This window comes from Polychytrium aggregatum (genome assembly GCF_025602895.1).
Source record: "Polychytrium aggregatum strain JEL109 chromosome Unknown BJ171scaffold_42, whole genome shotgun sequence".
NCBI lineage: Eukaryota > Fungi > Chytridiomycota > Chytridiomycetes > Polychytriales > Polychytrium > Polychytrium aggregatum.
In genome coordinates, this window is record NW_026516244.1 from 306744 (window position 1) to 319586 (window position 12843).

The window sequence follows — 12843 nt, forward strand, 5'->3', positions numbered from 1 at the left end:
CAAGAGCCAGTCGCAGCTGAGAGATGCAGAGTGATATCATATCGAGTCCGGGGACTCGATAGGGAGAGGTTGTGGAAAGGGGAGGGGTGAAGCAGTTGATATGGAGTGGCACCAGGAAATCATTATGTGGCATTATTCCGGTGCTCATCCAGACGACTCGTCGCCTTCGTTTCTGTCGGCAAAGACCATGGTGGCAGCCATGACACCGCTGCCGGTGACCGCCGAAGCCGAGACCTTGGATGTCCGCACGTCAATGTTCTGCCAGAAGACAAACTCGTCGTCGGCATAGACCAGCCGGGACTCCACCAGCGCGCCGGCAAGCGCCTCTGGGTGGTTGCGCAGGTGCGGTGTGCTGCTCAGGACGGGCACGCCCGTGCTGCCATGCGACATGAACCGCAGCAGCGGCGCCAGCGACACCGCAAAGTCGTACTTCTCGGTGACCACAAAGCTGCGGTACTCGGTCAGGATCTTGGAGATGTTGCGGTACTTTTCAAAGTTGATCAGCGGCTGCTGCTGCCGCGACGACGACTTGCTGCGCGGCTTGGTCATGGCCGGGTTGCCGTCCATCAGGAAGGTAATGTCCTTCATCACCATCGGGAAGAACGGCACCGCCGGTCCGCGCACCTGCGCCAGGGCCTTGCGGTAGTTGCGCATGTTGCCGCTGGGGTCCATGAGCTTCTCGAGCGTCTCGAGGGCGGCAATGTGCTTGGACGAGACCGCCTCCCAGGTCTTCTTGTGCCGCTGGACAGCCGGTGTCAGGAGGCCGCTCACGATGAAGAAGGCCGTGTGGAAGTTGTTGAAGTCGATGCAGTACTTTGCGATCTGGATGAACCGCTCGATGACCTGGCGGCGGACGTTGAGGGTGCCGATCGAGCAGATCTCGAGCGCGACCCAGTTGCGGATCTGCAGAGGGAGGAATAGGTGCGCGCGGATCAGCAGGGTGGCGATGGGGTGGAGCGAGGAGTGAAGGGTGGCGGCGATGGAGTGATGGGGTGAAGGGTGGCGGCGATGGAGTGATGGGGTGATGGGTGGCGGCGATGGCGCCGGCGAACCATGGCGCTGTCCATGATGCTCGGCTGCCATGATGCATGGTGTCGCCCAGCTGCCCAGTCGCTCCGCACTTGCCCGCATCCCACACTCGCCGCACTTGCCGCACTCGCCACTTACCATGTTGGCCCGGCGCGCAAACAGGTCGATCTTGCCCGGCACCGCCTCGGGGCCGCTCGCCAGCCCGTCCCGGAGCCCGTCCTTGGCCTCGCCCACCAGTCGGGGTTCGCGCAGCTTGGCCACATAGTCCGGGAACGTGATCGCCGCAAACGACAGCGCATCGACCGCAGTCAGATATCGTGCATAGTCGCGTGCATCGCCCGTCGTCAGGATCGGCGACAGGTCCAGGAGGTTGGGCGAGTCGGTCCGGGGAAAGTGGCAGCTCGTTGGGCCGAGCCGCTGGACCATCGACGCCAGGCCGCTGCCGCCGTGCGCATCGATCATGTCGAGATGGACGGCAAACGGCGTGTTCTTGCGCTTCATGGCAAGACTGACGGCCTGCGTGATGCATGTGCGGCGGATGCGGTCGGCCTCGCTCTTGAAGCCGTCGCCCCAGACGATGGTCAAGAACTCTTCGAGCTTGTGGCGGAGATCGGCGTCGTTGGCAAAGTCCTCGTACTGCAGCTTGACCCAGCGCGCGAGCACATTCAGGACCCTGGCAGACGGGTGGCAGGCAGACGGATGAGTGATGGCAGATGGATGAGTGATGGCAGATGGATGAGCGATGGCAGATGGACGAATGAGCGATGGCAGTGCGAGGCAGGCGTGAGTCTCAGCCTTCGGCGCACAGGTTGCCGGCGGTGGTTTCGAGGCAGGATGCGAGGGCCACGGGGACCGCCGTCTCGGTCGGCCGCAGTCCATCCCACCCGCTCGCTCGACCTCCCACCTGCTTGCTCGACCTCCCACCTGCTCGCTCGACCTCCTACTCCCGCGACACATCACTGTCTCTCGCCGTACTCACTTGCGCTGGATCGGCGTCTTCCAACGGTGAAAGTACTCCATGTCGTCGGTGCTCGCGTTGGGCGGCGGCTCAATGTCGTAGCGAGCCTCGAGGTTGTCCATCAGGTCCTGCGAGCTCATGAAGAAGCCGTGGTTGTGGATCATGCAGTCGACAAACTCGAGGTCTGGTCGTGGGAGGGTCAGCAGTCGAGAGCCGTGTGTCAGCGAGGCGAGCAGACCCAGTCTGGTGTTGGAGCAGATTGATCGCATGGCTCCCACTCGGCCGACACATCCGCGGGCCGGCCTCCGCTCCCACAACAACCTGCGCCCGTTGCTTACCTTGCAGGTTCTCGTCGGCGAGGCTGACCACGAGCTTCTCGACCGTGGCGGCGACAATCACAATCTTGCCGGCAACAATCTCCATGATCTTGATGTCTTGCTTTCCCTCGCTGAGATGCAGCATGTTGTCTCGCACCTGGATGACGCCAGAGTACTCTTCCTTGTCGTCGTCGGCTGTGGCGGAGGGATCGGGTCAGGCATCAGCATCGAGTCAGGCATCAGCATCGGGCCAGGCATCAGCATCAAGCCAGGCATCAGCATCGGGTCAGGTCACTCCTCGTGCACTCCATCGTCGGCTGTGTCGCCGCTGCCCCGCTGTGCTCACCAGTGTCATACGACAGCTTGCCGTTGTTGTACATGCCGATGCGCTTGCCGCGGCTGTTGACTGTCGGGATCTTCTGCGCTCCCTTGCGGCCAATCACCCGCATCGACTTGAACGCCTTGGTCGCCGGCACCGTGCTCTCCTCATCCGACGTGATGTCTTCCTTGCGGGAGAGATCCAGCCCGCGAGGCCCGGCATACAGCGCATAGTCGCTGGGTCGCTCGACATCGCTCTCGGTCAGGCCGTCGTCCGACGGCTCGATGCGCTGGCTGGCGCTGCGGACGTTCTCCATCTCCGAGTCCGAGGCGTTGCGGAAGACCCCGAGCCGCTCCGTCGACTTGAACCGGTTCGGGAACAGGAAGCGGCGCTGGTTTGCTCCGGCAGCATTTGCCGCATTGCCGGAGGTGTTCAGCGACTGGCGCGAGCTCGACGACCGCAGCGCTCGCAGTCCCGAGATGCTGGCTTTCTTGGACAGCTGCTTGACGGCGTTGCCGAAGCCAGCGCTGTTGCTGCGGCCCAGTGTGCCGTTGGACGACGTGGTCGGCGACGGGACGCTCTCGACATCGGCAAGGTCGACTGAGGGCTGCGAGAGCGACTCGTCACTCGACGCGGCAGGTCCCGCCGGCATCTGGAAGGGAAGGTCGATGTCGAGCGAGTCCTGGATGTTGTTGGAGCGGCGGCGGCGCGACAGGTGTCCCTCGGCGACCTGGCCAACGGGCTGGACGGTCTCGTTGACCATCTGCGACCAGCGGTTGGTGTTGGGAATCTCCTGCTCCTGGCTGGGGAGATTGACACCCCAGGGCTCGTTGCTGACGACGCGCAGACGGACGCCTGTGGCGGAGGGCTTCTGGAGGATCTGTGATGGAGGTCGGGGACGGGAGGCTACAGGAGATGGAACATCGATAAGCCACTGTTTGTGGGGTCATAGGATTGTTACTTGTGCAAAGACACACTTACAAGAACTACTTTGAGGAGACATTGATGGCGCTTCAGGGGCCGGTGGCTTTGTCGAATGAATGTGGTGTTGAGATGTCAGAGATGTGTTTGGCTGTCAGTCAGCCTGCGAGCGATGGCTACCACATCGACACAAATGTGCCGTCGCGATGTCGCCGAGCACACCACTGTCGGCTCTGCCCGATTGACTTACCGCCAGAGGTGCCTTCTTGGTGATGCGCACGTCGATCTCGGGAAGCTGCGGCGGTGCATCCGAGGCAACCCGTCGGTGCCGTGACTCGGAGCCGTCGCGCGAGTATTCGGAGGCGGGGTTTGAGTCTGAAGTCTGTCGGAGCATGTCGAGGCTCTGCTGGGTGCGCTGCACCTCCGAGTCGGTGCTGTGGGTCAGCCGCGACGAGGCCCGAGAGAAGAACGACTCGTCGTCCGAGGACATGGACTGCAGCGACTTGCGCTTGTCAACACTCTGCGTGAGCTGGTTGAACTTGTAGAGGAGACGGGCACCGACTGTTGGAGCAGCCAGGGACGGCGTGTCGGAGGACAGAGTGCCGAGCATGCAAAGTAGAGCCGCACGAGCGGAGGGCAGAACGAGTCAGAAAGAGAGGCAGCATGCGGGCGGCAGGCCAGAATGGGCGACGGACGATACTGCGTGCCATGGACAGCAGCCGGTCGAGCACACTCGACACACCCAGCACTCACAGGAGCGGCGCTTGTTGGATGTGCTGTTGTCGCGGCCGAGGTTGACCGAGCGGTGGCTCTCCATCGAGCTGCGGGCCGAGGTGGGCGACGGCGGCGGCTGGTCTCGGGCGTCGGCCATGGCAAAGTAGCTCTGGTCGGCGAGAGGAGGCTTTTCGGCTTTTTCTGCAGTCAGGAGGCAGGCGGGAGGCAGGTGGGAGGCAGAGATGGTGGGATGATGGCAAGGTGATGAGTGGGTGTGTTGGCGGAAGGATACCTCCGAGCGACCGACGATGCTCTCCTGCAGACAATGTTATGTTTGTCCCGGCCCAGGCAGCGTTCAGCACTGCACCATTCGGCACCGATTCGGCACTGCACCCATCTGGCACCGATTCGGCGATGCCTCCCACACTGCATTCCGCACGGCATTCCGCACGGCGCCCGCCGCACCCAGCCAGGCACTCACTTGGGACAAACGTCGGCTTCAGGATCTTCCAGCTAAACTCCACAAAGTTCAGCAGCGCGTTGGCAAACAGCTGCGAGTTTGAGATCAGCGAGCTGTAGATGGCCCGGGCATCGTGCCACTTGCCGAGCTCGGGGTCCCACTCGCGCAGCTTGATGACGTCCCGGAGGATGCCCGAGGCGCCTTCCCACACCAGCACCGAGACCTTCTCGTACTCGGTCAGGGTCGTCTTGTCGGTCATGTTCTTGAGGATCTGGTCGTTGTGGGTGGTGATGATGGCCTCGATCAGCGACGTCAGGTAGATGGACGCCTGGATGATCTGGGCCACCAGCGGCGAGGCGTCGTCGCGGGAGCCGAGGGGCGTGCTGGGCCGCGAGTCCTTGGGATCCTTGGACGGCTTCTTGGGGGTCAGCAGGATGTACGGCGTCTGCAGCAGGATGTTGAGAACCTCGGTCTCGACGTGGGCAAAGGGATTGGCGCCCTTGGGCAGGGTCTGGGAGGAACGGCGGTGGGGAGGAACGGCGGTGGGGAGGAACGGCGGTGGGGAGGAACGGCGGTGGGGAGGAACGGCGGTGGGGAGGAACGGCGGTGGGGAGGAACGGCGGTGGGGAGGAACGGCGGTGGGGAGGAACGGCGGTGGGAGGAGCGGCGGTGAGGAGGTGAGCAACCGAGCATGGTCATGAGTGAGTGGGCGAACGAGAGCGAGGATGTGGGATCGCCGGAGCGACAGACGGTGCCAGCGGCAGATGTGTTGAAGCGGATGTGTTGAAGCAGATGTGTTGAAGCAGATGTGTTGAAGCAGATGTGTTGAAGCAGATGTGTTGAAGCAGATGTGTTGAAGCAGTGGATCCACCACCCCCAGCATCCACATCCACATCCACATCCACATCCACATCCACATCCACATCCACATCCACATCCACATCCACATCCACATCCACATCCACATCCACATCCACATCCACATCCACATCCACATCCACATCCACATCCACATCCACATCCACATCCACATCCACATCCACATCCACATCCACATCCACATCCACATCCACATCAGACTCACCTTCGAGTCCACGCTGTTGGCGTTGTTCTTGCCGCGGGTCCCGTTCAGGTGCACCTGGACATCGTCAAAGAGCTGGCGAGCGTCCATCCGCTGGATGATGCGCAGCGTCGCCAGGATCGGCTGGATCTCGGCGTGGGGCTGGAAATAGACGGCGTCGCCTGTCAGGGACTCGGGCGAGGCGTAGGTCGAGCCGGAGCCGGCAAAGGGGGCCAGCAGCGCCAGCGACGAGGCTGCGGTCGACGCCAGGGTCGACTGCTGGCGCAGGTACTCGACGGTGTTGACAATCCGGGACCATGTGTCGGTCGAGGTTTGGTATGGGGCTGCCAGCGGGCCGGTCGAGGGCCGCCGCTGATTGTCGCCCTGGAGGGTCTGCTTCCGCATTTCTGAGGAGAGACTCTCCCTGGAGCTGTGGGACGACTTTGACAAGAGTGTGGAGGATGAAGAGGACTTTGAGACCGACTTGGCGTATGAGGACGACGCAAAGCTCTTCAGCGATGAGAGCGAAGTCGAGGGGCTGAGGGTCCGAGGAGAAGATGCTTCTGACGAGGCCGCGGGAATAGAGGAGGGTATTGACAGCGAGGACTCTGTCGGCGCCAGGAATGAGGCGGAGTTCAGCGCGGCCTTGCGCACCAGGAGCTCCAGCAGGTCTTGCTGAGCAGCAGGGGTCAGGGTGTCGAACAGCTGCATGGTGTCCGAGATCCCCGCGTCGTAAACAAGCGCGGCGCGAGAGACCTTGCGCTTTTTTTGATGCAACATGTCGATGAGCATGGCTGTGGGGCGTGTGGTTCGGCGGGGTGGTTGTTTTTGTGGCGATGGATTTGGCGATGGATTTGGCGATGGATTTGGCAGTTGATTTAGCAATGAGATTCTGCGACTGGGCTGGCGCTTTGATGTGGCCAGATGGGAGCCTGAAATGTGGACTGTGGACTAGATTGAGAGACGGGAAAGGGGCCCTCAGCACTGATTTGAAATTTCAAAGGAAAGCAAGCGACGAAAAGTGCGAAACGAGAAAGGAGAGAAACGAAAAACAAAAGCAAGCAAACAATAGTCGACGAAGCAACTGTCTGGTGCCCGAGACAGGGATGGGGATGGACCGCAGAGATCTGCAGAGATCCGCGAGAGGGAGGGATGAGGGTGATGATGCTGCCTGGACTCGAGAGGGGGTTGGGTTCCCGCACGTTCTGGCAGAGGCCGCGGGTGCGATGGCCGGCCGATGCTGCATTTATCGGCTCGCCCGGCTTTCTCCTTTGCCTTCGCGTCGCGCATGGAGCCCTCGGACACCCCCCGGCGCCTTGTTGATGTGACACCCCGGCGGCCGCGTTGCAGCCAGAAAACGATCCCCCCCTCGTGTGACAGCCACCCTGTCCCACCCAACGCGCGCCGTCACGCGTCCGGTGGCCGCTGCGCACCTCTCCAAGTGACCCCTCGCCGATCCTTTCCTGGCCGTGCAGGGACAGGGCCTCCCGCAGACATGCTGCGAAATGCTCGCTCTGGGAGGTTTCGTGTTGGCTCTTGGGCGTCCGAAGCCGTCCGGGCTGCTTGTGCGGGCCGCTCGTCCTCGTCGGCCGCTGGCACGGATCTGTCCCCACCACCACCCAGCGCACCCCATCCCGGCCGGCCTCCTGCTCGGCAGCCAGCTGTTACTTTGTTGCTTTGGCTGCTCCTGTCCTTGGCGGGACGGGTGGACAGCGACGCAGAACCAATCGCCGTTGGACACCCACCGGGAGGCACTGCCGCTCAGGCTGACTCGAAGGCCACATGGGGCACAAGTGGCATTGAAAATGGCCCCTGCTTGACGTATTGCCGGAACTGGCCGAGGACTGCCGGATCAAACAGCGTCTGGACAGCGTTGTGGGCGACGACCGTTTGAGCGATGGCAAACCGCCATTCCTGCGAGCAGAGAGCAGAGAGCAAAGAGCAGACGAGCGGTGTGGGTCAGGGCTCGATGCACTCGGTGGGCTCGCCAAAGCGCATCATCTCTCACTCACCTTTCCGCTGTGGGAGGTGTCCATTGATCTGTCAAGCAGGAACGTGAGAAAGTCGGGATGCTGGCTCAGCTCCTGCCCGGCCAGCAAAGAAACACAGCCGGTTGGCTCTGGGTTAGCGTTGCCAGGCTCTGTCGTCGGGCTCTGTCTCCCCATGCCTGGCAGTGCCAGTCTCTTGTTGTCGAGGTCAAGCCGGCAGATCTTGTTTCGCAATCATGAGTCACCCTACCTCCAGCCCCCAGCGGTGGGCGGCAATGCTTTTTGTGAGTGCATAGGCCGGGATGCGTGTCTCGTCAAAAGCGCTCCGCAGGTCGGCCTGCAGTGTCTTGACCATGTCGAGCAAGGCCCGCACTTCTCGATAAACAGCATGGGTGCTGGCATCGTCGCTATGAATCCCATGAGAAAGGCGGGTGGCGAATCGGAATGGATCAGAACGGGCCGCATCGTCATCGACTGCGGATGGGTCTGAGTGTCTGTGGGTCCCTGGGTCTGGAGATCTTTCTCACTCTCCTTCCTTTCGATGCAGCCGAGCACGGAGCGTTCTCGTTTTCCAGCTGCTGAGCACGCAGACAGTGCTCCTCGGCGGAATGCACGGCCTTATAGTCTGCGGTATCCCGATTGTCAGCGGCAGCGACAGCGGCCCATCACCAACTGCAGGCGTTGGTTGCAGGTGTCGGCGGCCATCCTGACAACGAGCGACCCTCCTTCGGCGCCGACGCAGAGCCGATATGCACCAGGATCATCCGGTACTCTCGAGGACCCCCTCCTGCACAGGCCAGGCCAGGGGACCATGTGTCGTGCTTCTCGCCCTCCGCAAACCTGACCCCTCGCCGCAAGAGCTCCACTTACGTCGCCGAAAGTATGCATGACAGGGCCTTGATGCAATGGATCCGAAGTGAGCCGCTGGATCGCTTGACGGTGTACGCAAAGTTGCCGAGCAGCGACGGGCGAGCAACCAGCAGCCGGATGCCGGCCTCGGTGCTCACCGCATTGCCAAGAAAGACCACTGCCGATTCCTGCAGCTCAAGGCGATCGCAGTCAAGATACTTCTCGATCGAGTCCAGGAGCCGGTATTCGCTCTCGAACGACTCGATAAGATTCTCCTGGAACGATGCAGCACCGACGGGCAGCCCGAAAGGTCGTGTAGATAGGGTTTTCAATCGAGATGTGAGATGTGATTCGATATCCGGGAGATGCGATTCGATATCAGGGAGATGCGATTCGATCTCTTGAGAACGGAGCTGTATGGGCAAGGCAGACCCCGCAAGCATCACCCGCCCGTCAAGCTCTCAGATCATTACACCGGACGACAGTTTACCTGCTCCGCAGCAATTGCCGAGAAAAACTTCAAGATGGCCGACTTGAGCAGCACAGCATCAATGTCATCGAAATTGCCGTCCTGGACCGCCAAGGCCAGCCGTGCGAGCGCACCCGATCGTCGCAAAAAGACGAGAGAATGGCCCGCCATGGCCGTAAAGAGTTCCAGCACGGCCATCTGCGACAGAACATCATCCGAGCCCAGCTCCTCGATGAGCTGGAGCAGGACCCCGCTCTGGTTGATTCGCTCGTAGGCCTCCGACGAGACCGCCGAAAGCTGTGCGGCCAGGTCGTAGACACGGAACTTGATCGTCTCGCTGCACGTTAGCAATTGCTCAAAGGGCTCGGCAATGCATCCAAATAGCCTCTCGGATCCTTGGGGATGTGCGCAGATCTGCTTGGCGATGTGGTTTAAGCGACTGACTCAGACTCTTTGTCCAGACCCAATGGCGGCATATCTTCCAGCGCAGGCCACACAACCAGGACAATTTAGAACTCAGAGAGGGACGGGACAGACGATTACCTTGACCAGATAGCCGGCGATCTTGGAGGCAACTCGGAGCTCCGAGAACTCGAGCGAGTACAAAATCAGGGTCATGAGATCGACCGAAGGCAGGTATGGCTCCTGGGCCCCGGCCGCTGTTCTGTCAAAGAGAACCTCCAGCGCTTGGAGCACCAGAATCCGAACCGAGGCCTGGGGATGCTGGATGCCGGTGAGGAACAGAGCCTGGGTATTCGAATGCAGTCGATCAGCAGCGATACGGGCAAAAGTGGAGTGGAGGGGAGGCATTGGGCATCATAGCGCAACGATACCGTTCAACGATACCGTTCGATGGGAAGCAGATTGTCCGTGGTGGCTCGTTCGGGAGCCCAAGCAATTTTCAGATCGTCCCTCTCTGTACCTCAAACTGTGAGACGATCTGGTCGGTGCTCATGACATCCAGAAAGTGCGCAAGGATCTTGCAGATGTCGTCATGAAAGCCCGGCGAGCCCGACTGGCCCAGCAGATCCACGATCGGTCCGCTCGACAGACCCAGTTGGGCAGTGAGCTGGCGCTTGCGCTCAACGCCAGATGTTCCTGGTTCATCAGCAAGGGCAAGTGGTAGCAGATGTTGGAACGAGTTAACGGCGGCTCGATAATGGGGGGCGGCTCCGGTTTGGTGGCGATCGACTCATGGCAGGCGGAGGGAAAGTGCTCACCATCCAGAGCAGAGGCGATGGTGCGGATAGCATTGGCTAAGACATCGGGTTCAGGCGAGGAGGCGAGGACGACAGCAGCGGCCTCGTCGAGCGACATGGTGGCAGAGGGACTGAGGGTCATGGTGGAAGTCGAGAGATGGTGGACAGAGCCGGGGGGGGGGAGAATTGGCGGGGGCTGGGTCCTTGGCCGATTCGGAGCCAGAAAGCCAACCCAAGAGCCAGGGTGCCCTGGCTTCGTCGCGGATTTGTCCTGGCCCAAGCGGATGCTTGAAGCCATGGGCCCGGACAGAAACGACGGCGATACCGCCCACCAAGTGTCCGCCAGTAGCCGCACCCACCAGTGTCGAACCGTTCGGCTCACGACCAGTCCTTGGAGTCTTGGACGGACTCCATGCAGCAAACCAACACCATGAGACAGACTGATATGCAGAATACTGATTTCATGAACCAGGCTGATTCCGTGGGACGAACACCCAGGGCGATGATGACCCACTTGATCGCTGTTGGCCAAGTATGATATGATCCGACCACGGCGTGCTAAGTCCGAAAGAAACGGTGTGTTCTAACACGCTGAATCTGCTTGTATTGGTACACTACAACTTGCGAGGACGGCTCGCCGGCCCCAAGACCCCAAGATTCCCCGACATTGGCCGGATGCCCAGTCCCAGGCCGTACCGGCCCTGTCCAAAGGCCGGATATGAAAAGGCACCGGAGCCGGAGCCGGAGCCGGAGCCAGGGGACTGCGACAGGTGAGCAGCACCATTGACGTCGTTGCTTCCGGGCTTCCGGGCTGCCGCATCCGCGGCGTCGCTGTTGCTAGAGATGACTTGCTCCTTGTCGTCGTCGTCGTCGTCGTCGTCGTCGGTCTGATCAATGCTGATGTCATCGATCATGTCAATATCGCTGTCGGCATCGGGGACAGCGGCGGGGGTATCTGCTTCAAGAGGTCGTGCTGTGTGCGTGAGATGGATGGTATCGCCGCGAGGATCCAGGAGGGGCGACTCAAACGCCACGTCGGATCTGTCGGTTTGAACTGCTTGCTCGGTGGTCGTAAGCCCGGCGGGCAACGCAAGCGGTACCGGTTGTCCGCCTTTGAGAGCATCGCCGTCGTCATCGATCTCATCGTGGTTGCCCTGAGCAGCGGACTCGGGCTCATGAGTCGGCAGAGGCTTCTCACTCCCCAGAGACCGAGGACGAGGCGAGGTATCCGGTCGAACCAGAGGAGCGAGCCCAGTTTCATGAGGAGGCGGGTCGGTTCCTTGGGCCGCCCGGGTCAAACGCAATGAGGGATGTTCTGACTGTACTTGTGCCTGAGCTGGTGCTGAGGAAGCAAGCTCGGCCGCATTCGGCGGCGGCCGTCGCCACTGCAGGAGTCCCGGCGGACCGGTGTCGTCCATGGATACTGAGTTGACCGGGGAGAGACCGTCTCCAAACGAGCCAGGGCCGAGGCCACCGGGATCGGCGGGATAGGGACCGATCTCATTGTCGTCGCGGGAGGCGACAGCGTTTTGGAAGCACTTTGACCAGGCAATGCGCTGCTTCTGGCTCGAGGCGCTCTGATGGTGATCTGCGAGGGGCAAGAACAAGTACCCATTAGTTTCAGCAGTGCCGATCCATGAAAGCAACAACAACGCCAGGGACGGGAGGAGGAAGAGCAGCAGATATCGGCTGTGCCTGGATGTCCAGACACCAAGGTTCAGGCCCCAGAAGAGACAACATACCATCCCGCAGATCCGGTCCCAGCTCCGGACCCGTGATGAGCGATATCTCGCATTGGTCGATCAGACGGTTGACCGTCAGACAGATGCGCTCCAGCGACTCGCTCATCTGCCTGGCCCGCTCCATTTCCTCCTGGACGATCTGAAAGAGCGGATATTCGCCGCTGTCCTGCGCGGGTGCCAGCCTGAGGTACTCGTCCCAAGACTCTGGATGCGCCTCGGCGACAGATTTGAGGTGGCTCCACGAGAGATTGGTTTGGGTTTCCGCAGTCTGGTGCGCTGGCAGGGGCTCGAGGTGGACGAGTGTATCGTCGTCGGTGCCTGTGGATTCATCGACCGAGGGTGCTATCGAAGCCGGAGCCGGGGCAAGCTATTCCGGGAGCATCGAACAGAGCGCATAGTAGAATTGAGCAAAGGAAGGGGAGGGAGTTAAGAAAGCTGGTCCCAAGGGACCGAGAGAGTTGTGATTCAGGTCAGCGAGATGTGGACATCAGCATCATCGCCAGGCAAATGATAGCCGGAGATAGGGGTGGTAACCGATGCATTCGGAATGCATGCGCCAGGTAACGACCATTGGCCATTCCAGCGTGCAGGAGGAGTCAGCGTCGCTTGCCTCGACAGGATGCTGGTGCCTTTTCTTGAGGGAGAAGGGGCCGAAGCTCGTCCGCTTGGACTGTTTCTGTCCCGACCGAGAGGAGAATGGCAGGGGCGGCGTCGACAGAGACATTGCTGCTGCATAGGTGGTTCGAGAGCAAGTGGGAGGGTGAGGGTGAGAGAGAGAGAGAGAGGCAGAAAGGGGAAGCCAGATGAAGGATGCGAGC

General features: G+C 61.1%; 3 protein-coding genes across 3 annotated transcripts; all 3 read right to left on the reverse strand.

Moving 5' to 3' along the window:
• Positions 1-144: 144 nt before the first annotated feature.
• Positions 145-6570, reverse strand: BJ171DRAFT_585522 (uncharacterized protein; the record flags this gene model as incomplete). The annotated part of the gene is made up of 9 exons (XM_053114369.1): positions 145-903; positions 1168-1702; positions 2009-2171; positions 2326-2499; positions 2651-3503; positions 3795-4105; positions 4298-4459; positions 4740-5229; positions 5803-6570. The coding sequence occupies 9 exons, from the start codon at positions 6568-6570 to the stop codon at positions 145-147; spliced, it is 4215 nt and encodes a 1404-aa protein (XP_052963265.1).
• A 717-nt stretch (positions 6571-7287) lies between these two features.
• On the reverse strand, positions 7288-10514 carry BJ171DRAFT_519368 (26S proteasome non-ATPase regulatory subunit 5). Its single transcript, XM_053112341.1, has 8 exons — positions 10305-10514; positions 10007-10182; positions 9628-9831; positions 9106-9498; positions 8637-8890; positions 8017-8173; positions 7791-7862; positions 7288-7692 (listed from the first exon to the last, which is right to left on the reverse strand). The coding sequence occupies exons 1-8, from the start codon at positions 10423-10425 to the stop codon at positions 7540-7542; spliced, it is 1530 nt and encodes a 509-aa protein (XP_052963266.1). The 5' UTR covers positions 10426-10514; the 3' UTR covers positions 7288-7539.
• A 262-nt stretch (positions 10515-10776) lies between these two features.
• Positions 10777-12840, reverse strand: BJ171DRAFT_519371 (uncharacterized protein). Its single transcript, XM_053112342.1, has 3 exons — positions 12636-12840; positions 12026-12392; positions 10777-11871 (listed from the first exon to the last, which is right to left on the reverse strand). The coding sequence occupies exons 1-3, from the start codon at positions 12747-12749 to the stop codon at positions 10898-10900; spliced, it is 1455 nt and encodes a 484-aa protein (XP_052963267.1). The 5' UTR covers positions 12750-12840; the 3' UTR covers positions 10777-10897.
• Positions 12841-12843: the final 3 nt, after the last annotated feature.

Bases quoted from the DNA above. Each gene is read 5' to 3' on its own strand.
- BJ171DRAFT_519368 (XM_053112341.1), bottom strand. From the start codon at position 10,425: ATGACCCTCAGTCCCTCTGCCACCATGTCGCTCGACGAGGCCGCTGCT. The intron at 9,832-10,006 runs GTACAGAGAGGG...TCGAATACCCAG, and splicing joins AGATCGTCTCACAGTTTGAG to GCTCTGTTCCTCACCGGCAT. The intron at 7,863-8,016 runs GTAGGGTGACTC...CTGGCCGGGCAG, and splicing joins CCCACCGCTGGGGGCTGGAG to GAGCTGAGCCAGCATCCCGA.
- BJ171DRAFT_519371 (XM_053112342.1), bottom strand. From the start codon at position 12,749: ATGTCTCTGTCGACGCCGCCCCTGCCATTCTCCTCTCGGTCGGGACAG. The intron at 12,393-12,635 runs GCAAGCGACGCT...CTCCCGGAATAG, and splicing joins GGCACCAGCATCCTGTCGAG to CTTGCCCCGGCTCCGGCTTC. The intron at 11,872-12,025 runs GTATGTTGTCTC...TGCCCCTCGCAG, and splicing joins GGGACCGGATCTGCGGGATG to ATCACCATCAGAGCGCCTCG.